The sequence below is a fragment of the Pseudophryne corroboree genome (assembly GCF_028390025.1).
Source record: "Pseudophryne corroboree isolate aPseCor3 chromosome 3 unlocalized genomic scaffold, aPseCor3.hap2 SUPER_3_unloc_12, whole genome shotgun sequence".
Lineage (NCBI taxonomy): Eukaryota > Metazoa > Chordata > Amphibia > Anura > Myobatrachidae > Pseudophryne > Pseudophryne corroboree.
In genome coordinates this window covers 1,708,071-1,732,611 of record NW_026967500.1, presented here as the reverse complement: position 1 = coordinate 1,732,611, position 24,541 = coordinate 1,708,071, and the positions used below count along the sequence as shown (strand labels likewise).

At 46.4% G+C, this 24,541-nt stretch overlaps 1 protein-coding gene across 2 annotated transcripts in view; it reads left to right on the top strand.

Annotated features, from left to right (window-relative positions):
• Window positions 1–17,943, top strand: part of LOC134983315 (zinc finger protein OZF-like) — a 143,631-nt gene extending 125,688 nt beyond the window's left edge. For both annotated transcript variants that reach the window (XM_063949032.1, XM_063949033.1), the window contains exon 6: window positions 14,084–17,943. In XM_063949032.1, coding sequence (XP_063805102.1) covers window positions 14,084–15,315 — 1,232 coding nt within the window. In that variant the 3' untranslated portion in view covers window positions 15,316–17,943. The remainder of the gene's footprint in view (window positions 1–14,083) is intronic.
• Window positions 17,944–24,541: the final 6,598 nt, after the last annotated feature.

Sequence of the window (24,541 nt, the reverse complement as noted above, 5' to 3'; positions counted from 1 at the left end):
CCTCCCTGGGGGATAACTTTAGGACGTCCCCTACTGTGTAGGACTCCAGTGTCCTCTAGTGGATGAAAGAGAAAAGAGGATTTTGGTACTTACCGATAAATCCATTTCTCTGAATCCTCTAGGGGACACTGGACACCCACCTCGGTGCTGTCAACCTGCTGTGTTCAAGGTTCTTGTTCAAACAGATCGTGCAAACAACGTTAGTTTTTCTGTTAAGAGTTTCTTGGATGCTGTTTGATATGTTGTACGGGTCGGTTCCTCGCCATGTGCTATAGTATCATGTCATGTTCTCTTGGTCAAATTTTCCAAACTGAGGGATGAGGGATGTGAAGGGGAGGAGCTGTCTGTGCAGACAATGCTAATTTTTAGATTGTGCCACACCTCCGGTTGCAAGCTTAACACCCCTACTGTATAAGACTCCAGTGTCCCCTAGAGGGTTCAGAGAAATGGATTTATCGGTAAGTACCAAAATCCTCTTTTTTGGGAGCACTCTTGTTAACTTACTTACCTACCATACATAGACAGGAAAACTATGTATATAGGAAACTATAGGTCAGTAAGACAATACAGAAGGAAACTATAGGTCAGTAAAACAATTCAGAAGAAACTATAGGTCAGTAAGACATTACAGAAGGAAACTAGGTCAGTAAGACAATACAGAAGGAAACTATAGGTCAGTAAGACAATACAGTAAGCCACGATACGTCAGCAAGACAATACAGTAAGAAACTATAGGTCAGCCAGACAATACAGAAGGAAACTATAGGTCAGTAAGACAATACAGAAGGAAACTATAGGTCAGTAAGACTACAGTAAGCCGCGATACGTCAGTAAGACAATACAGTAAGAAACTATAGGTCACTAATACAATGCAGTAGGAAACTATAGGTCAGTAAGACAATACAGTATGAAACTAGGTCAGTAAGATAATACAGTCGAAAACTATAGGTCAGTAAGACAACACAGAAGGAAACTATGGGTCAGTAAGACAATACAGTAGGAAACTATAGGTCAGTAAGACAATACAGTAGGAAACTATAGGTCAGTAAGACAATACAGAAGAAACTATAGGTCAGTAAGACAATACAGAAGGAAACTATAGGTCAGTAAGACAATGCAGTAAGAAACTAGTGCCCTCATTCCGAGTTGTTCGCTCGCTAGCTGCTTTTAGCAGCATTGCACACGCTAGGCCGCCGCCCTCTGGGAGTGTATCTTAGCTTAGCAGAATTGCGAACAAAAGATTAGCAGTTCTGCTATTAAGTATTTCCTTGCAGTTTCTGAGTAGCTCCAGACCTACTCCTAGATTGCGATCACCTCAGTCCGTTTAGTTGCTGGTTTGACGTCACAAACACACCCAGCGTCCGGTTAGCCACTCCCCCGTTTCTCCAGCCACTCAGGCATTTTAGCACACTCCCGGAAAACGCTCAGTTTCCGCCCCGGAAACACCCACTTCCTGTCAATCACTCACCGATCAGCAGAGCGACTGAAAAGCGTTGCTCGGACCTGTGAAAAATTGCATAGTTTCGTGTGAAAATACTTAGCGCGTGCGCCCTGCGGCTCATACGCATGGCAGATTCGCCCATTTTTAGCCTGATCGCTATTTTGCTAAAAACGGCAGCGAGCGAACAACTCGGAATGACCACCAACAGGTCAGTAAGACAATACAGTAGGAAACTATTATTTTATTAATTAGCAGTTTCTTATATGGCGCAGCATATTCCGTTGCGATTTACAATTAGAACAAAACTGGGTAAAAACAGACAGACATAGAAGTAGGACGGCCCTGCTCACAAGCTTACAATCTATGGGGAAATAGGCATTGATACACAAGGATAGATGCTACCTGTTGCATAATGGTCCACCAGATTGCTAGGTTCTTAATGGGTTGTATGATAGGATCACCCAGCGATGTTGGCCAAGTGTCAGGAGGGTGTGAGAGTAAAGAAAGACAAGATATGTGATGTTATGTATACTGTACAGAGAGGATTTAATTAGATAGGGAAGCACTGAAGGTTATGTGGGTAGGTCTGGAATTTGATAGGCTTGTTTGAAGAGGTGAATTTTCAGGGAACATTTAAAGGTTAAATATATGTATTATATATATGTATAGTTCGGAGCAGAGAAGGGAAAGGGGGGACATGATAGAAACTTTCAAATATATCAAGGGTTTTAACAAAGTCCAGTAGGGAAACATTCTCCAAATGAAGAGAAGCAATAGGACACGGGGACATGCACTGAGACTGGGGGGGACGAGGTTCAGGGGAAATTTGCAGAAAAATTACTTCACAGAAAGGGTAGTGGACAATTGGAATAGCCACTCATCGGAGGTGGTAGAGGCTAAGACAGTAGAGCTATTTAAACATGCATGGGATAGACATAAGGATATCCTTACAAAGAAATAAGGATCAAATAAGGTTAGAGATAAAAATAATGTAATAAAAAATGGGACAGACTGATGGGCCAAGTGGTTCTTATCTGCCGACAAATTCTATGTTTAAAGTCTTTGACCCCTTATCTCAGGGAGTTCAAGTTCAAGATGGAGTCTCTGAGAGCTGTCATCTCAGGCTGACGGAGGGGAATTCCTGGTGTCCCTGGACATCAAGGATGCGTACCTCAACATTCCCATTTAGTCGCCGCATCAGGCTTATCTCAGGTTTGCACTGTTAAATGATCACTATCAGTTTCAACCGAGGGTCTTCACCAAGGTGATGGCAGAGATGATGGTTCTCCTCAGCAAGCAGGGGGTGAACATAATTCCGTATCTGGACGATCTCCTGATCAAGGTTTCGTCCAGGGAGAAGTTATTAAGATCCATTGTTCTCACAACACTCTGCTCAAGGAGCACGGTTGGATACTGAACCTTCCAAAGTCTCATCTGGAGCCAACAAGGAGCCTGTCTTTCCTGGGAATGATCCTCAACACGGAGGTGCAGAGGGTGTTTCTACCGGTGGAGAAAGCATTGGTGATTCAAACAATGGTCCGGGGTGTCTTGAAGCCTTCCCGGGTATCGGTTCATCAGTGCATCCGCCTTCTGGGGAAGATAGTTGCCTCCTACGAGGCTCTGCAGCATGGAAGGTTTCATGCTCGATCCTTTCAGACGGATCTCTTGGACCAGTGGTCGGGATTTCACCTACATATGCACCAGAGGATACGTCTGTCACCATGAGCCAGTATTTTTTTCGTCTGGTGGCTACAACTACCACACCTTCTGGAAGGCCGAAGGTTCGGGGTTCAGGACTGGATTTTTCTAACCACGGATGCAAGTCTAAGAGATTAGGGAGCGGTCGCTCAGGGAGAAACCTTCCAAGGAAGGTGTTCGTATCAAGAATCTCTTCTCCCAATAAACATCCTGGAGCTAAGGGCCGTGTACAATGGCCTTCTTCAAGCAGCACACCACCTACAGGATCAAGCTGTTCAGGTGCAGTCGGACAACGTGACAACAGTGGCCTACATAAACCAACAAGGTGGAACTAAGAGCAGGGCTGCAATGTCGGAGGTGTCAAGAATCCTCCTCTGGGCAGAAAGGCACGCAGTGGCGATGTCTGCAATCTTCATTCTGGGAGTAGACAACTGGGAAGCAGACTTCCTCAGCAGACACTATCTCTATCCAGGAGAGAGGGGCCTCCACCTTGAGGTGTTCGATGAGGTAACCCGATTGGTGGCGGTACCTCACATAGACATGATGGCCTCCCATCTCAACAAGAAGCTGCAGAGGTACTGTTCCAGGTCGAGAGACCCGCAGGCATTGGCGTTGGACGCACTGGTAACACCGTGGGTGTTCATGTCAGTGTATGTGTTCCCTCCACTTCCTCTGATTCCAAGAGTTCTTCAACTTGTAAGAAGAACAAAGTTTCTGGCAATCCTCATTGCTCGGGACAGGCCAAGGAGGGGTTGGTATGCGTATCTGCTGGATCTTCTGCTGGAAGATCCATGGCCCTTACTTCTTCGGGAGGATCGGTCCCGCGAGCTCTGATTGGCTCACGGGCAGCGCTGACTTGAACGAAGACACCCGTACCCGCCGGAGACTGATGGGAAGGAGAGGCGCAGGCTGCACTCTCCTCCCTTCACATCAGCGGCGGTGCGGGGATCAGCAGAGGCAGGGAGGGAAGAGAAGCGGCGGCCCGTCGGTGTGGGTACGGCGTACCCACGGCTAAATTCTTAAGGGTACGCCATACCTGCCCGTACCCGCATACTTGCACCGCTGCTCATAACTCACTGGTAACAGGGTATAAGTATAGGGTATAAGTATAGGGGGATGTATTTTGGGATGATGTTAATGTATTACTTAATTCAGTAGAAGGTTATAAAAAAGCTTCTAGTAGCGCTGGTATGTGGCTGGTTCATACTTCTGTATTGATCTGATTATTCTCTGAGGTAAATGTTGCAGACCGTCTGGGTATGAGGGTGAAAGTTCACATTATCAGTCTAAAGAGTATATCAGAGGATGTGGACTGTATGAATTCCTGTCCTATTAATCTGATAAATCAGTATACAAACTGTGTATCTGTGTATGTGTAACATTACAGTATATCATGTCTATAAGGAAAATATATATATATACGTCAGTCAATGCAGAATGTAATTCAGCTATTGCTTCATGTCAGTAAGACAGGACGGTGTCATGTCTCCTGGTCCCCATGATGAGGATTTACAGAAGTTAAGTTTATAATTTCTCAGTTGAATGATATATTTATACAATCTGAAAACTTCTTCAGACCCCTCATGTCCCTCGAAGCGTGCTTTTACACGTATAATGCAAGTCGTCAGATGTCGACACGGGGACGTGAGAGGGGATCTGTAGACAGAATGCTATCCTAGCAAAGTGTATTCAAACTATGATGCAAACTTCGGGGAAGAGTTAGAAATCGCTGTTACACTCCTGTACAGGAGGTAAGAGATTATTTTACTATAAATACGAAGCCTGTAATAACATCCCCTATATCTGATGCTATGTTTGAACACACCTGGAAAATCCCAGGCACATAAGTCCTGATTCTTAAGGGTATTTTCACGGCTTAGCCGTGTCCTGAAAAGGATAAGACATATTGGGAGATTTCTCCCGTGGTGCACACCGCTGTGTCCAGATTATCAGATTACTATTACCTGACCCGTCCCCGGTTCAGCATCACTGAAAGAACAGGCTGGCCGCATACTTGAGCCTACACTCCCATTTATATACTCGGCCAGTAAAACTGTCTTCAGGCCACCTATTGTGGGTGCATGGGTTTCCAGTACTATTGGAAAGTATGCAGGACCTCTGTTAGAATTTTATATATGTATATAAACGTTCAATTGGTAGGGATGCGACGTGGCAGCACAGAGCAGGAGATCCTAACAGTACCCCCCCTCTGACGAGGGGTCAAAGAACCCCTACCACCGGGTTTATCGGGGAACTGCGAGAAGAAAGAGCGTATCAGTCTGGGGGCATGAAGATCACAACTGCGCACCCACGACCGCTCCTCCGGGCCATACCCCTTCCAGTGCACCAAAAATGACAGCCGACCCCGAACCATCTTGGAGTCAAGAACCCTTTCAACAACAAACTCCCTCTGACCCCGTATCCGAAGAGGAGAAGGTCTTCCACTGGAAGAAGGATTACTAACCGCCAGTTTTAAAAGGGAACAATGAAATGTTTTATTGATACCCAATGAACGGGGCAGATCTAACTGAAATGCCACCGGATTGATAACCCTGGTGATCTTATAAGGGCCGATGAACCGGGGGCCTAACTTATGAGATGGCTGTCTCAACTTCAAATTCTTGGTGGACAACCAGACGAAGTCTCCTAATTTGAAGCTGCAGGGTCTTCTCCGCTTATCAAAACCCCTTTTGGTCACTAATGACACAGACACAGGGGCTTTCTTCACTTTCCTCCAAATACCCCTAAGGGTCCAAACCACAGAGGAACCACCAGGCGTGGAATCCAGGGGGTCAAAAGAATTGGCCTTAGGATGATGCCCATACACACAAAGGAAGGGAGAGATCCCTGTAGCAGAGTGAGCCGCGTTGTTATAGGCAAACTCCGCCATGGACAGATGAGCAACCCAGTCAGTATGACACTTGGAGACATAACACCTGAGGAACTGCTCCAAGGACTGGTTCACCCTCTCAGTCTGCCCATTAGACTGTGGATGGTAGCCTGACGACAAGCTCACAGAAATCTGGAGATCAGAACAAAATGCTCTCCAGAATTTGGCCACAAACTGGGATCCACGGTCAGAGACCACATCAAGTGGCAACCCATGGAGGCGCACAACATGCCGCATAAATAACTCAGACAGGTGTCTGCCCGATGGCAACCCAACCAGTGGAACGAAATGCGCCATCTTCGAAAACCTGTCAACGACAACCCAAATGGCTGTCATCCCCGAGGATTTGGGCAAGTCCACCACAAAATCCATGGAAATGTGGGTCCATGGCTTAGATGGAATAGAGAGTGGATGTAATGGGCCGACAGGAACCCCTCTAGGAGTTCTATTTCGGGCACAAACGTCACATGCCCGAACCCACTGAGCCACATCCCTAGCCACCGAGGGCCACCACACCGCCCTAGACAGCAACTCCCGAGTTCTGGCAATACCCGGATGCCCTGCCGACCTCTTGGCATGGAATTCCAGGAACACTCGCTGTCTTAACCTAGGAGGCACAAACAAGAGACCTACTGGAAGGTCTGGAGGAGCCTGCTCCTGTGCTCTAAGGACTAATGACAAGAGGTCCTGGGTAATGCCCACTTTAATACATGATGGGGACACAATGGGCAATGGCTCCTCGGTGGTCTCTTGGACTGGAGCAAAACTCTGCAAGAGCGCATCAGCCTTGATGTTTTTTGACCCAGGGCGATATGTTATCAAAAAATTAAAGCGAGCAAAAAACAAAGCCCATCGTGCCTGCCTGGCATTGAGCCGCTTCGCTGACTCTAAATATGCCAGATTCTTATGGTCGGTGAGAATTGAGACCACAAACTTAGCCCCCTCAAGCCAGTGTCTCCACTCCCCGAGTGCATCCTTTATGGCCAACAATTCCCGGTTACCCACGTCATAATTCATCTCGGCAGACGAAAATTTACGGGAAAAGTAAGCACAAGGATGAAGGCGTTTATCAGACACCCCCATCTGAGAGAGCACTGCCCCAATACCTATCTCAGAGGCATCCACCTCCACCACTAAAGGACGCTCTGGATCTGGGTGTCGCAGCACCTTGGCCGAGACAAATGCCCTTTTGAGACGGGCAAAGGCCGCTTTGGCCTCACAAGACCAGTGAGCAACATCCGCCCCTTTCTTAGTGAGTGCCACCAAGGGGGCCACTATAGACGAAAATCCAGCAATAAATCATCTATAAAAATTCGCAAAGCCCAGAAAACGCTGAAGCGCCTTCAAACTAGTGGGCTGCACCCAATCCAGGACTGCCTGTACCTTAGAACCCTCCATTTGGAAACCTTCTGAGGAGATAATATATCCTAGAAATGCGATTTGCTGGACTTCAAATTCGCACTTCTCCAGCTTCGCCTCAAGCTGGTGGTCTCTGAGTTTCTGGAGGACTAAGCGTACATGCTTACGATGTTCCTCCAGGGAATGGGAGAAGATTAGGATGTCATCAAGATAAACAACTAAGAATCTATCCAAATATTCCCTGAGCACATCGTTCATGAATTCCTGGAAGACTGCCGGGGCATTAGAGAGCCCAAAAGGCATCACCAAATATTCATAATGCCCTGAGTGGGTATTAAAGGCAGTCTTCCATTCATCCCCCTCTCTTATTCGGATTAGATTGTACGCACCGCGTAGGTCAATCTTAGAAAAAATGGTGGCAGTACGAAGCTGGTCAAACAAAACCGAAATGAGAGGCAGTGGGTACGAGTTTTTAATCGTGATACGGTTCAATTCCCTGAAGTCGATGCAGGGTCGCAACGAACCGTCCTTTTTACCCACGAAGAAGAACCCCGACCCAACTGGGGACTGTGAGGGTCTGATAAATCCCTTAGCCAAGTTCTCCTGAATGTACTCTGCCATAGCCTGAGTCTCAGGACGTGACAGGGAGTACAACCTGCTCTTGGGAAGCTTAGCATCCGGCAACAAATCAATGGCACAGTCATAGGGGCGATGGGGAGGTAGTACCTCCGCAACTTTTTTGGAGAACACATCCGCAAAATCTGCATAACATCCTGGCAAACTTAGCTGCGAGAGCCTGACTGGAAGGCTCAAGCAACTCCTGAAACAATCACTACCCCAACTAAGAATCTCCGCAGAGACCCAGTCAAATTGAGGGTTATGGGCCCTTAACCAGGGTAACCCCAAAACCAATGGGGCAAAAGAACAGACAGTCACGTAGAAAGACAATTTTTCAGAGTGTGTGGCTCCAATAAACAAAGGAATTTGGCTGGTGCGGGAGGTAATTTTACCCTGGGACAATGGTTGCCCGTTTAACCCACAGATCTCAAGCTCTGATGCCAAAGGTACTGAGGGAACAGAGTGTTCCAGGGCGAATTGACGGTCCATGAAAACCCCATCGGCCCCACTGTCAACAAAGGCCTCAGTCTTGACAGTTTGGCCGAGGATCTCCAAAGTCACTGGAATGAGAAAAGGCTTTTTGGGAAATTCTGACTTCTGGCCTGACAGGATATTTCCCATCACCCTCAGGCCCTGAAGTTTTCCGGCTTTTCTGGGCATGATACTACAACATGACCTTTATTCCCACAGTACAAACACAAACCCTGCTGTCTCCTCCGCGTCTTCTCACGCAAGGAGAGGCGGGTAGCCCCAATCTGCATAGGCTCCTCGGAATATTCCTCAGAGTCTGAGGTTCCCTTGGGAAAAAAGGAAACTGCGGTCTCCCTTTCAAGCCTACGCTCTCTCAGCCGTCTATCCACCCGGATGGATAACTGCATGAGCTGATCTAAGCTATCAGGCGAGAGATATTGTACCAGTTGGTCCTTTATCTGGTCAGAAAGGCCCCTTCGGTACTGGTTTCTCAGGGCTGGGTCATTCCACTGGGTATCATGAGCCAACCTCCGAAACTCCGTACTATAAACCTCAGCTGGCCGTCGCCCTTGCTTAAGGACCGTAATCTGAGCCTCGGCTGAAGCCATCTTGTCAGGGTCATCATACAAAATGCCCAGTGCCATAAAAAAAGCATCAACACTTTTAAGCGACGGACAGTCAGGCTGCAACCCATATGCCCAGACCTGTGGGTCTCCTTGTAGCAAGGAAATCACTATGCCCTCCCGCTGAATCTCCGACCCAGAAGACTGGGGCCCAATCCTGAAATATAGCTTACAGCTCTCCTTGAAACAAAAGAACTGCGAGCGATCTCCAGAAAAACGATCCGGGAGATTTACTTTCGGCTCCTTGACCCCTGAACTTGCCGCCGCTGCTGCGGGAGCTCTGCTAGCGGCCTGCGGGGTGTTCATTTTAATGGACATCTCATTAAATTGTCGAGTCAGGACCTGCACCTGATCGACCACCTGTTGCAAAGTATTTTGAGGGGTATGCTCCATATTCCCACAAAATTTCAACAGGAGTAGGGCTGCTGAATATGTTACGCACACCAGTGCTGACAGGAGTATACCGGTGTATGAACAGAGAGGGATGCAAAGCAAACGAACTCACAGACAGACTTGGGAGTATAACATAACATACACAGAAGGTGAAGGAATAACTAATAAACACAAAGTGAACAAAGAAGCCCGAAGGCTCAGGAATTGGGTGTCTCCCTAGTGTCAGGAATGCTCAGATGGAATAGAGCGGACAATGAGGCGAGATGTAGTGATTTAACATGTGGAGCACCCGAAATGATGTTGCTAAGAGCAACAGAAGGAACCCTAAAGGGTTACCAACGGGTGTGGAAATAAACTCCTTGGTCAGAGATAGAAATATAGACACAAGGAGAGTATCCACAATCCTAACCCCCACTTGCAGGGCACAGGTTCAGCTTACTGCCACTAAACTGACACCTGGACGCCCTGCACAGTGAGGGAGGATTAAGCAAGCAGGTCTGAGAGTACAGCCACAAACCTGCTGGGTTCACAGAATAGCAAAAGAACCCCAGCAGTTTAAACAACTGACTCCAGTCTTACTGCTAGGTCCGGATTGGCAGAATGAAGTACCGAATCCCAAGGCCTATTTGCAGTAAGCAACAAGTAAATGCAAAGTAACACAGTACTAGCTAACTCTCTGGAACTGACTAACAAACAAAGATTCAGCAGCACCTGCCTAGCCTGAGAGGATGGTTTATATAGCAGGTGCTGTCCACGCCCCACTCAGACCTCACAGACTGTGAGCACAAAACCAGCGCCGGATTCCCTGCCGTGCACAGAGCCTGTAACCACTGCACAGTAAAAACCCGGACCGGAGTATCAGCTGCGCTCAGGTTACTTCGCTAACACTTGCCTCCCGGTTGCCATGGCGACGTGGCAGCACAGAGCAGGAGATCCTAACACAGGGGCATTTAGTCAGTGGAGGTGTTCCCTCCAGTTACACTTAATGGAACATAAAATCTGGCGTCCCTCATTGCCCTGGGACGGCCAAGGAGAGCTTGTTTTCAGGCTCTCAGGTTACTTCCAAAGGTTCGAAGGCTTCTGCATCGTCAAAAGGACCTGCGTCTGCAGGGGCCAGTTCTTAATAAACACTTACCGCATATCAGTTTGATGATATGGAAGTTGTGCGCCTGATATTATCTCGGAATGGTATTCCGAGCAAAGTCATCCCTATGCTATTCAGGCAGGGGATGGAGTCATGTCAAGACTTTACCATGGTTATTGGAGGAAAGATGTCTTGGTGTACGTCCAAGAAACTTCCTTTAGTGGGGTTCCACTTAGGTCTTTTCCTTCTATTTCCACAGTCCCGTGTGGTTGTGGGCCTACGATTAGGCTTGCTCAAGGTCCAGTTTTCGGCCTTGTTTGTTTTTTCTTCCGGAAACCATTGGCTGCGTTTCCTGCGGTGCAGACGTTCTTGAAAGGGGTTCTACGTATACAGCCTCTTTTTTTTTGTGCCTCCTACGGAGCCATAGGATGTTGCTGTTATGTTACAAGTCCTGCTTTCGGATTCATTGAACCTTTATGAGAGGCAGAATTTCAGTTTCTTACATGAAAGCTGATCACTTTGTTAGCATTGGCATCCGCAAGGCGGGTGTTGAAATGTGGGGCCTTATCTCACAAGAGCCCTCTTTGTTTTTTCATGAGTTTTGAGTTGCGCTAAGGACGCGTCAACAATTCCTTCCATGGGTTGTGTCGGTTTCTCATATCAACCAACCTGTTGTGGTGTCAGTGGCTACTGACATTTCTACTTCAGTAAGTCCTTGGACGTGGTCCGGGCTTTGAAAGTATACGTGAAGAGGACTGCTCCTCTTATAAAGTCGGAAGCATTGTTTGTACTTCATGATCCCGATTAAAATTGGGTGTGCTGCTTCTTAGCAGACTATTTCTCACTGGATCGAATGTACTATTCAGCATGTTTTCTGCGGCAGGTTTGCCGGAACCTAAATCGGTAAAGCATCACTCTACTCGTATAGTGGGCTCTTCCTGGACATCTGCCCGAGGTGTCTCGGCACTTCAAATTTGCTGAGCAGTTGCGTGGGCAGGATCAAACGCATTTGCTAAGTTCTACAAGTTTGATACTTTGGCCTCTGACGACCTCCAGTTGGGTCACTTAGTTTGCATCAGCACTTTCCCTCCCCTAGTGGGAGCTTTGGTATAGGCCCCATGGTCTTTGATGCATCCCCAACATCCTCTAGGACATAAGAGAAAATAGGATTTTAATATACCTACCGGTAAATCCTTTTCTCGTAGTCCGTAGAGTATGTTGGGCGGCCGCCCAGTGCTGATGTTTTCCTGCATGGTTGTTACATGTTCAGTAATGGCAGCATTTGTTGCCACTCTTTGGTCATGTATACTGACATGTTTTCATTGAGTTACATGTGGTTGCATGTTATAAATTCAGTGTGATTTGGTGAAATCTCACCACAAAATTTTGTAGTATCCTCTCTCGAGGTTGTCCATCTCCTCGGGCACAGTTCCTAAAATGAGGTCTGCAGGAGTGGCATAGAGGGAGGAGCCAACCCACACTATTCAAATTTTATAGTGCCCAAGGCTCCACAGGACCCGTCTATACCCCATGGTCTTTGATGCATCCCCAACATCCTCTACGGACTACGAAAAAAAGATTTACCGGTAGGTATATTAAAATCCTATTCTTAGTGCGCAAACAGGACAGCACTTTCTCTTCTTTGCTGTTTTATTATTGCAAAGCCCATGTCACCTCTAGTAATCCCACATGAGCGTCCATGTAACCTCTAGTAATCCCACATGAGCGTCCATGTCACCTCTAGTAATCCCACATGAGCGTCCGTGTCATCTCTACTAATCTCACATGAGCGTCCGTGTCACCTCTAGTAATCCCACATGAGCGCCCGTGTCACCTCTAGTAATCCCACATGAGCGTCCATGTCACCTCTAGTAATCCCACATGAGCGTCCATGTCACCTCTAGTAATCCCACATGAGCGCCCATGTCACCTCTAGTAATCCCACATGAGCGCCCATGTCACCTCTAGTAAACCTATGAGCGCCCATGTCACCTCTAGTAATCCCACATGAGCGTCCATGTCACCTCTAATCATCCCACATGAGCGCTCATGTCACCTCTAGTAATCCCACATGAGCATCCATGTCACCTCTAATCATCCCACATGAGCGCCCATGTCACCTCTAGTAATCGCACATGACTGTCCATGTCACCTCTAGTAATCCTTCATGAGCGCCCATGTCACCTCTAGTAATCCCACATGAGCGCCCATGTCACCTCTAGTAATCCCACATGAGCGCCCATGTCACCTCTAGTAATCCCACATGAGCGCCCATGTCACCTCTAGTAATCCCACATGAGCACCCATGTCACCTCTAGTAATCCCACATGAGCGCCCATGTCACCTCTAGTAATCCCTCATGAGCGTCCATGTCACCTCTAGTAATCCCACATGAGCACCCATGTCAGCTCTAGTAATCCCACATGTGCACCCATGTCACCTCTAGTAAACCCACATGAGCACCCATGTCACCTCTAGTAATCCCACATGAGCACCCATGTCACCTCTAGTAATCGCACATGACTGTCCATGTCACCTCTAGTAATCCCACATGAGCGTCCATGTCACCTCTAGTAGTCCCACATGAGCGTCCATGTCATAGAAACATAGAATTTGACGGCAGATAAGAACCACTTGGCCCATCTAGTCTGCCCCCTTTTTTTTTTTTTTTTTTTTTACATTATTTTTATCTCTAACCTTATTTGATCCTAATTTCTTTGTAAGGATATCCTTATGTCTAACCCATGCATGTTTAAATTGTTCTACTGTCTTAGCCTTTACCACCTCCGATTGGAGGCTATTCCACTTGTCCACTACCCTTTTTGTGAAGTAATTTTTCCGCAAATTTTAAAACCCTTGATATATTTGAAAGTTTCTATCATGTCCCCCCTTTCCCTTCTCTGCTCCAAACTATACATATTGAGATTTCTTAGTCTTCCTGGGTATGTTTTGTGATGTAGGCCATGCACCATTTTAGTTGCCCTTCTTTGTACAGTTTCTAATGTATTAATATCCTTTTGAAGATATGGCCTCCAGAATTGAACACTGTATTCTAGATGAGGCCGTACCAATGACCTAATACAGTGGCATTATTACTTCTTTCTTTCTGCTGCTGATTCCTCTCTCAATGCAGCCAAGCATCTGACTAGCCTTCCTCATTGCTTTGTTACATTGCTTACCTGCCTTTAAGTCATCTGAAATAGTGACTCCTAGATCCCTTTCCTCCTAAGTAGTTTCCAGTATAGTGCCATTAATACTATATTTAGCCTTTGGATTTTTGAGACCCAAGTGCATGATTTTGCATTTGTCACCTCTAGTAATCCCACATGAGCGTTCAGTGTTGATCAAGCTCCAGTCTAAGCATCCTAGCTTTTTTTGTTTTTTAATAAACATAAAAGCAATGATTTCAGGTAAAAAATGTCAGTTATAGAATTATATATTGTGTCCTGTAACACCCTGGGTCTTGTCTACTCATTATATATATTAATGTATTTTATTTCCAGCAGATGGACACACAAGCAGGAACATCTCAGAAGGACATCTAATGTTATCCCTGGATTCTGAAATAACCGATAACGACAGTAGACAGGATTCTCCAGGAGCTAACACCATTACCCCAATTATACATCCAGCTCTATCAGCTGATCCCTCTGATACTGGGAAATGTTCTCCTGATAACTCTGATATTGGTGCATCTGTTAAAGCTCTGACAGTAGATACAGTGTTTCCCTGTTCTATAGATGCCAAATGTTTTACACAGAACACAAAGCGTATTACCAATCAGCCAGCTAAGGCAGGTGAGAGTCCATTTCCATGTTCTGAGTGTAAGAAATGTTTTACATATAAATCACATCTTGTTACACATCAGAGGAGTCACACAGGTGAGAAGCCATATTCCTGTTCTGAGTGTAGGAAATGTTTTACATCTAAATCACATCTTGTTACACATCAGAGAAGTCACACAGGTGAGAAGCCATATTCCTGTTCTGAGTGTGGGAAATGTTTTGCACAGACATCAGTTCTTGTTCAACATGAGAGAACTCATACAGGTGAGAAGCCATATTCCTGTTCTGAGTGTAGGAAATGTTTTGCAACAAAATCATTTCTTGTTACACATCAGAGAAGTCACACAGGTGAGAAGCCATTTTCCTGTTCTGAGTGTGGGAAATGTTTTGCACGGAAATCACATCTTGTTAATCATCAGAGAAGTCACACAGGTGAGAAGCCGTATTCCTGTTCTGAGTGTGGGAAATGTTTTGCACTGAAATCACATCTTGTCACACATCAGAGAAGTCACACAGGTGAGAAGCCGTATTCCTGTTCTGAGTGTGGGAAATGTTTTGTACGGAAATCAGATCTTGTCACACATCAGAGAAGTCACACAGGTGAGAAGCCATATTCCTGTTTTGAGTGTAGGAAATGTTTCACACAGAAATCAGCTCTTGTTACACATCAGAGAAGTCACACAGGTGAGAAGCCGTATTCCTGTTCTGCGTGTAAGAAATGTTTTGCACGGAAATCACATCTTGTTCCACATCAGAGAAGTCACACAGGTGAGAAGCCATATTCCTGTTCTGAGTGTGGGAAATGTTTTGCACAGAAATCAAATCTTGTAACACATCAGAGAAGTCATACAGGTGAGAAGCCATTTTCATGCTGTGAGAGAAATAAATCCGCTCTTGTTGAACACATTAGACATTACCCAAGTACGGAACCATTTAAATCTTCTGGAGTATAATTATCACTGTCGTCCAATGTTCCTCAAGGTTGAATCCTATCTCCTAGGATTTATAAAATATACATGCTACCACTGGGTGATATAATCAGACATCATGGCCTGGTCTACCACTGCTTTGCAGATGACCTGCTTTTTGCTCCATGTACTGAGAACCTAATACCAATCCTAAATGGTCTAGCTGAGCGCCAGGGGTGGATGATGCCAGTTGGCTGTGACTCAGTCTTTGTGAAACATAATAGAAGCTCACCAACAAAGGACAAGACTACAGCTTTACCAACCATCTGGATTTATGCTTTTGTGTTCAGAATTACAAAATACTGAACATGTGCTGAATCTTTGTGTTGTCCTGGTATGTGGCTGACACAGACATCAGGTATCTGCCACATACTAATCCTCATTCTTCCATCTGTGGACCGTAGCCAGAATCAAGCTCTTGATTCCCTCAGAAGTTCATAGACTACTGCAATGCCATCTACCTGGGTCACCCAGCAAAAGAATTAGAGCTTGCAGCTAGTACAGAATGCAGCAGCCAAGCTGTTACTTAACCCGTTCCTGCCGCATAACACCCATTCTCTACTCCCTTCACTGGCTGCCTGTAAGATGACAATTCTGTTTCATAATTGACTAACTGACCTTCCCAGCCCAACATTACATGTGTTATGCGCTGCGGTCCGAGTTCTCTTCGCGGCCCGGCGCCTAGCAACTAGGGACGCCGAGCGTGCTGAGCCGCCGGGTCCCTAGCAACGCTGGGACGCCGTGCGCGCTGAGCCGCCGGCTCCCTAGCAACGCTAGGACGCCGGGCGCGCTGAGCCGCCAGGACCCTAGCAACGGGGACGCCACGGGCGGACCGCGTTCCCCGTTGCAGGGTCAATCTGTTAATTAAACTCACATGTCTCCTGGTCGTGCAGCAAGGCAGCTGCACAACATTTATCTTAATCAGGCTCAGAAACCCTGATTGGAGGATTCAATGCTTATAGCCTCCTCAGTGTCTCACACAGACGCCGGTTATAGCTTCCTGCATGCTGCTCTGGTTTGCTGAACGTCTGTTCCAGTTCTGCTGTGTCCAGTCATTCCTGTCCTCTGAGTTCCTGAATCTTGGGGGGTAATTCCAAGTTGATCGCAGCAGGATTTTTGATAGCAGTTGGGTAAAACCATGTGCACCGCAGGGGGGCAGATATAACAGGTGCAGAAAGAGTTAGATTTGGGGGGGGTTATTTTATTTCTGTGTAGGGTAAATACTGACTGCTTTATTTTTACACTGCAAATTAGATTGCAGATTGAACACACCTCACCCAAATCTAACTCTCTCTGCACATGTTATATCTGCCTCCCCTGCAGTGCACATGGTTTTGCCCAATTGCTAACTAAAATCCTGCTGCGATGAACTTGGAATTACCCCCCTGGTGTTTGTCATCTCATCCCAAGGTGTCTTCTGGTCCTCATTAACCCGCAACAGTCGCTAGAGGATCTCGTGTGGTTTTCGTGAGTGGCGGCTCTGCCGCGTTCTGCGGCCTAGGCCGCTTTATTTTGTATTCTGTTTCGGAGCATTTGCGGAGGTTTCCGCTTCCACAGTCCTCTCCGTAACTCGGCGGTGCCGGGTAGGAGAGGGGACAAGTGGGTATTTTGGTTGTCCTTTTCCCTGGCGGTTTTTCGCACATACTTTAGTTTTAGGTTAGTTTGTAGCCCCTGGCTTTGTTGTTTAGTTAGAGGGCCCCTTGTTATCACCCTGTCTCGGATTTCTCTTTGTCTCCCATTAAGACCTGAGGGGGCATCGGAGTTGGGCAGACGTAATCCGCCCTTCAAACGCGGCTGCCATGGGCTCAAGCAACCATAGTCTCGCAAGAGATTTCTGACAGCACGGGCGAGACAACGGAGATAGGGTGCCAGGGGCTATTCCCGTTCCCACTCCCTTTCCCAGCATTACGTTCCAGTACTCAGGTTCTTGCTATAAGATCTCCCCAAACCAGAGTATTGGAATCATAACAGCATGGTCCAAGGTACTAGAAGCAGCTTCTGCCTCCTTACTGCCCTGCTTGCTTGCTTCTACAGAAAAAGGACTGTTACCAGCAGTACCAAGAATCTCCTGTCATTCATTTAAGGGTCAAACTTTTAGCTTTGCAGTCCTGACCATGGAACGTACTGCCTTGCACAGTCCAAGAGACCACCACTCTAGAGACCTTCACAAACAGACTGATGACTGTTACTCACGCTTTTCATTAATGTACCTCTATTTACTTCCTAAATAATACATCCCAAATGCTTAGGTCTTTTTTCTGCTGTTTATTTTGTATCTTGTGCTTTGTGTAAATGTGAATGTCTAATACCAGTTTCTACAATCTGTATTGCTGCACGACAATATGGCGGCCATTGGAACGTGTTTTCACTTCTTCTAGTTTGCCTAACTTGTTGCTGACACTCATCTTGATAAGGAGTGTCGAGTGTTTTCAGATACAAGATCCTATCTATATATACCCTGTATATTATAATGTGCATTAGAGTCACCCGGGTTCCATCTGCAGTGGATTGTTGTATGTTACATCTACATGGTGCAGATACTCCCCTGTATGATTTCATAATAAAAGCTTTTGTTTGCATCTAATTATTACATTAAAGCTTTTATTTTTTTTATCTGTTTTATATTCCCGTCTGAGTAATTACGCCATAATATCTAATCTCGGAGTGGACCCCAGAAGATGTAAAGAAACCTTTGTAAGTGTTCCATCATTCTGTTTTGTGTAAGCATACAGGTAAGTGATGGCAGGATGGTCACTGACCGTCACATTCAGGTGGTATAATGGAAGTGGGACTGTCTGGGTTTATTCTAGTCTACTGCAGAAATAAAAAAATCAGCCTTTATCCTGCTTAAAAAAATTACAAAGCCATAGATCAAGCTTGGCCGGACAAGACAGAAGCCACATTAATTGTGGCACATCATATAGGCTGAGGACCCATGCTTATGGTATATATGGCATAACTCCCTCTTCACCCACAAAAACCTTCCCTTCACCATTCACAATGTCCACCATTGCCCCTTCAGAAGGGACACAACTTTCCTTTGCTTTTTCCACCTCCTCCTGTACAGAGCCCAGGACCACCTCCATGACCATTTCATGTTTATCTGGAGGCCTGGTATCTGGCAGGTTCATGGCCTGAGATGACCACAGAACCACCAGGTAGTGGGCAAGAAGAATCCACAGCCTCCTGAGGAACTGGAGAGTCCAAGGATGCACCCCACATGAGGCAGAGAAGGGTAAACCACAGGGACTGGCTCACCAATTTCCTTCCTAAAAGTTGCTCTTTACCCAGTTTGGAACCTGTGGGATCCCACTCCAATTTCCCTTGAGAGTCCTTACTAATCCCTTCTGAGCCTACCAGTTCCTTCCTCTTCCAACCACTCCTCCTTTTTAAGCTTTTCGCCACCTGCTGTGTGAGTCCTATCCAACTACTCCATTCCTTGACTCATTGGTGTAGCAACCCCCTTCTCCCCACCACATTTCTACACTGCAGTTAAGCTGTAAGACTTGCTGCTAGCAGTACTCACTACTCAGCACACACACACTCACATCATGATTACACAGCTGTTCCAGATATACTGTCTCACTGACAACCAGGATGAGACACTCCCAGAAAGGCATGTATGTATGAGTACCGAGAGAGTGGGTGCAGTGGGGTTGCATGACTGACAACTGAGCCTGTCACGTCAGTGAGGTGACAAAATGCAAGATATAATTACCTAGCTAAATCAGGCGCTAATGCAATGTTACATGTATTAAATGGGCAGCACATATATTGATTATTAGATAGCAGCTCCTATGCGGCAACTGGATGCCTTAGACGATATAGATTGTTTAAGTTTCAATAGAGACATAAAAGAGCGCTGATGGTATATAAATAAAAATATTTCTAATATTTATTAGAGTTCAACACAATAAAAACAGTTATGCCAATAATAACCAGATAAAATGTAGCCACAATATTTCTGATTGTATATAAACTGTATTCAGATTCAGCTGTAATCACTCACATTAGATCGATTGTATTTAAATGCAGCTGAATCAGCTGATATGTGCAGTATTGCGGTCCATTAATTAACATATTAGAGTGTAGGAGTACTCCAATTTATGTATATACCAGAGGGATCCCACGGTATGAAAGTGGATAATTTAAGTAGTTCAGTATCCTCACTTATAGGTCAGTGTTCTCACCCAATGTTGGTAATCTCCGCTGGTTCCCGTCAATAGCAAAGTGCAGTGTGAGCTACAAGCAGCTGCGGGTATCCCTCACAGATGGACCAGAGGGAGATGCCGCGAGCTCCGATGATCAGTCTGCAGACAGGGCGTCTCAGCACAGCGAAGGGCGGTAGCGTTCCGTCCCGTGTGACAGCAGTGAGGATCAATGAAATTGTTTATAGCTGGGTTAAACGAAGTGGATGAATCTCCTTCAATGGACCGGCAGTAGCTACAACCCTCAACGCATTTCTCCGCCACAGGCAAATGGCGGTTTCCTCAGGAGATATGAATACCCAATGAAGTAAATGGGTATTTAAACCGTTTGTATCCAATTGGCTTTTGAGTGGTGATATGCACACCTGAGTGAATGCTCGGTGTTGCTGTTAGGCGCCGGGGTCCGCTCGTCGGTGCGGCCCGGCGCCTAGCAACCAGGGACGCCGTGCGCGTACAGCCGCCGGCTCCCTGGCAACGCTAGACGCCGGGCGCACGGAGCCGCTCTGACCCTAGCAACGGGGACGCCACGTTCGGGCCGCGTTCCCCGTTGCTGGGTCTGTTCTAATTATTTTATGGTGTGCTGGCCGTGCAGCTTGCAAGCTGCACGGCATTCATTGTGATTACCCAGTCTGGCTCCTGATTGGGGAGCTCTCTGTTATAGCACCCTTTGGACTTCCCACAGACGCCGGTGATAGCTTCCTGTTTGCCTGTGTCAGTTGCAGAGAGTTCCAGTCTTGCTCAATCCGGTTGTTCCTGTCCTCAGTGGTCCTGTACTCGGAAAGTTGTCATCATTCCTGGAGTCTGACCGAGCACCTTTAACATCCTGTGGTGTTCGTGAGTCGCGGCGCTGCCGTGTGTAGCGGCTTATCCGCTTACTGTTTATTATTTAGTATATTTGTGTTCTGGAGCTTTTGCGGAGGATTCCGCTTCCACAGATCCACTCTGGTATCCAGCGGTGCTGGATAGGAGTAACGGATCGGTGGATCCTTGGTTGTCCTTTTCCCTGGCGGCTAGTCCGCACATACCTTTGGTTTAAGTTAGTTAGCTTGTAACCCCTGGCCTGGTTGCTTAGTCAGAGGGCCCCTCGTTATCACCCTGTCTCGGATTTCCCTTTGTCTCCCATTAAGACCTGAGGGGGCATCGGGGTTGGGCAGACATAATCCGCCCTTCGAACGCGGCTGCCATGGGCTCAAGCAACCATAGTCTCGCAGGGGATTTCTGATAACACGGGCGAGACAACGGAGTTAGGGCGCCAGGGGTTACTAGGCTCTCCTGCTCCCACTACCAGCAGATCTTCCCTGTACTCAGACCTCTGCCATAAGATCTCCTCTGGTCTGGAGTTCGGGAATCATAACATTATCACCGGCCAGACAAAAAAAAAAAAAAAATTAAAAGGAGTTAATTTTTTTTCACTTATTCAGTTGGGAGATTTTGTCGGCCTCATGAATCCCACCGGTGTTGGGCCAAATCCTGGCCAACTTCTAGTTAGTCAGATTCAAGAACTTACTCAGATGGTTCAGGATCTGTCCCTCCGGGTGAGGTCACAGGAAGATCTGTTACGGACTTCCCCGAGGGTCATCCCTGAACCAAAAATGCATCTGCCTGACCGTTTTTCTGGGGATAGAAAACAGTTTTTTAATTTTAAAGAGTCTTGTAAACTTTATTTTCGTTTAAGACCAGTCTCCTCAGGTACGGAGGCTCAGCGGGTTGGAATTATTATTTCTCTGCTTCAGGGGGATCCTCAGACCTGGGCTTTTGGTTTAAAGACAGACGATCCGGCCTTATTGTCTGTAGACGCCTTTTTAAAATCTTTAGGGCTATTGTATGACGACCCTGATAGAGAGGCGTCCGCTGAGAGTCAGTTGCGTGCTCTCAGACAGGGTAGGAATCCCGCAGAGATTTATTGTACGGAGTTTCGCCGTTGGTCGAACGACTGTGGATGGAATGACCCAGCCTTACGCAGTCAGTTTCGCCTCGGCTTATCTGAATCTATAAAAGACAGTCTCCTTCAGTATCCCGCTCCTGAGACTCTCGATAAACTCATGGAGCTCTCTATTAAGATAGATCGTCGGCTCAGAGAGCGGAGGGCTGAAAAAGGAGCATCTGTCGGATCTACTCCTTGTGTTTTTTCCATTCCTGTGGACATGGAGGAGCCTATGCAGATAGGTCTCTCCAAATTGTCTCCTGAAGAAAGAACCAGGAGGCAAAATTCTGGTCTTTGTTTATACTGTGGAGGTAAGGGACATTTTGCCCGTAGTTGTCCGAACAAGTCGGGAAACTTCCCGACCAAGTGAGTTGTGAGGGGGTTCACTTTGGTCTGCAGCTTATCTCCTCGAATAATTCACTGTTAGTTCCTGCTAAAGTTTCCTTTGGCAGCCTCTGTTCCTCGGTCTCTGCTTTTGTGGACAGTGGAGCTGCAGGGAACTTTATGGATTTAACATGGGCCAAGGCCTTAGGTATTCCTCAGTTAACCTTGGGTAGGTGTATCACCATGCATGGTTTAGATGGGAGTCCCTTGTCCAATGGGGTTATTTCTCTCTGTACACCTCCTGTTTTACTTTCGGTAGGAGCTCTGCATTCTGAAAAGATTGAGTTTTTCCTTACCCATTGTCCAGCAGTTCCTGTGGTTCTGGGTCACCCTTGGCTGGCCTTTCATAATCCCATCATTGATTGGCAGTCGGGGGAGATCTTACAATGGGGTACCATCTGTAATAAAGAATGTATTACGCTTCCTATCCGAGTAGCTGCCGCCGTTCCCGCACCCATTCCTGTGGAATACCAGGATTTTGTTGATGTATTTTCCAAGGGCAATGCGGATATTCTGCCTCCCCATAGGCCTTATGATTGTGCCATTGAGCTAATTCCTGGTGCCACGTTGCCTAAAGGAAGGTTATATGCATTGTCTGGTCCTGAAACTGTGGCCATGAATGAGTATGTGAAAGAAAGCCTTGGGAAAGGATTTATCAGGCCATCTAAATCCCCTTTAAGTGCAGGTTTCTTCTTCGTAGAGAAGAAGGATGGTTCACTTAGACCCTGCATTGACTTTAGAGCTTTGAATAAAATCTCAGTAAAGAATACTTACCCTCTGCCGCTGATCTCTGTCCTCTTTGATCAGCTACGTTCGGCTGTGATTTTTTTCTAAGATTGACCTGAGAGGAGCATATAACCTCATCAGAATCAAGTCAGGGGATGAGTGGAAAACGGCATTCAGTACTCAGTCAGGCCACTATGAGTATCTGGTTATGCCATTTGGCCTGTCTAACGCTCCGGCAGTTTTCCAGGATCTCATTAACGATGTGCTCCGTGAGTTTCTTGGAAGGTTCGTTGTAGTCTACTTAGACGATATTTTGATTTATTCTGACTCTGTAGAACAACATGTTACCCAGGTGCGTCAGGTTCTAAAAAAATTACGTGAAAATCACCTATATGCCAAGCTTGAGAAGTGTGAATTTCATGTCACGGAGGTATCCTTTTTAGGGTACATTATTTCCCCTCGGGGATTCTGTATGGAACCAAAGAAGCTCCAAGCCATCCTTAGTTGGGCGCAACCCACCAACTTAAAAGCAATTCAGCGCTTTTTAGGGTTTGCGAACTACTATAGAAGATTTATTCACTCCTTCTCTGACCTAGTTGCTCCCATTGTGGCACTGACTAAGAAGGGAGCAGATCCTACCAATTGGTCACGTGAAGCTGAGTTATCTTTTCAGGCCTTGAAACAAGCCTTTGTCTCAGCCCCTGTCCTCAGACATCCCAACCCAGAATTGCCTTTCATTGTTGAGGTTGATGCCTCGGAGGTTGGAGTAGGGGCTATCCTATCTCAGAAGGATCCGGATTCCCTCGAATTACATCCTTGTGCCTTTATGTCCAGGAAATTCTCATCTGCAGAATCCAACTACGATGTTGGTAACCGGGAATTGCTGGCTATTAAATGGGCTTTCGAGGAGTGGAGGCATTGGCTTGAAGGAGCGACTCATACCATTTCAGTTTTGACTGATCACAAAAATCTTCAATACATTGAATCAGCTAAACGACTGAATGCCCGGCAGGCTCGTTGGGCTTTATTTTTTACTCGTTTCAAATTTATTATCACCTTCAGGCCAGGTTCCAAGAATACTAAGGCAGATGCCCTGTCACGCAGTTTTCTTCCAGTTCAAGACAACAGTCCTGTTACTCCCATACTTCCGTCTTCAGTCATTCGGGCAGGCCTCACACAGGATGTATTTACCCAGTTAAAGCTGCTTCAACATCAAGCTCCTGGAAATACTCCTGCTGGTCGTCTTTTTGTCCCTGAGTTTTTGAGAGCAACTGTTTTGACGGAGTTTCATGATAGCAAAGTTGCCGGGCATCCGGGAATCGCTAAGACTTTGGAATTAGTCTCCCGCTCTGTATGGTGGCCTGGTCTTTCCAAAGACATTAAAGAGTTTGTTTTTTCGTGTCAGGTCTGTGCACAGCATAAAGTTCCTCGTTCTTTGCCTATCGGTCAACTTATGCCCTTGAATGTTCCTCTTAGGCCATGGTCGCATATCTCCATGGATTTTGTGGTGGACCTCCCTCTGTCAGCCGGATGCCGAGTCATATGGGTGGTAGTGGACCGTTTTAGCAAAATGGCCCATTTCATTGCTCTTCCCCGATTGCCATCTGCCCAGGGGTTGGCAGTCTTGTTCCTCCGCCATGTTTTCAGACTCCATGGCTTACCCACTGATATTGTTTCTGATCGGGGTCCACAATTCATTGCACAATTTTGGAAGTCTTTTTGTGCTTCATTAAAGATGAAATTATCTTTAACGTCTGGCTATCATCCCCAATCCAATGGGCAGACTGAGCGAGTTAATCAATCTCTAAAACAATATTTGCGTTTGTACTCGGCCAAACTCCAAAATGACTGGTCTGAGTTTCTTCCATTGGCGGAGTTTGCTTATAATAATGCCTGTCATTCTTCCACCAATGTGTCTCCATTTTTTGCAGTTTTTGGTTTTCACCCCAGGGCTAATTCATTTTTTCAA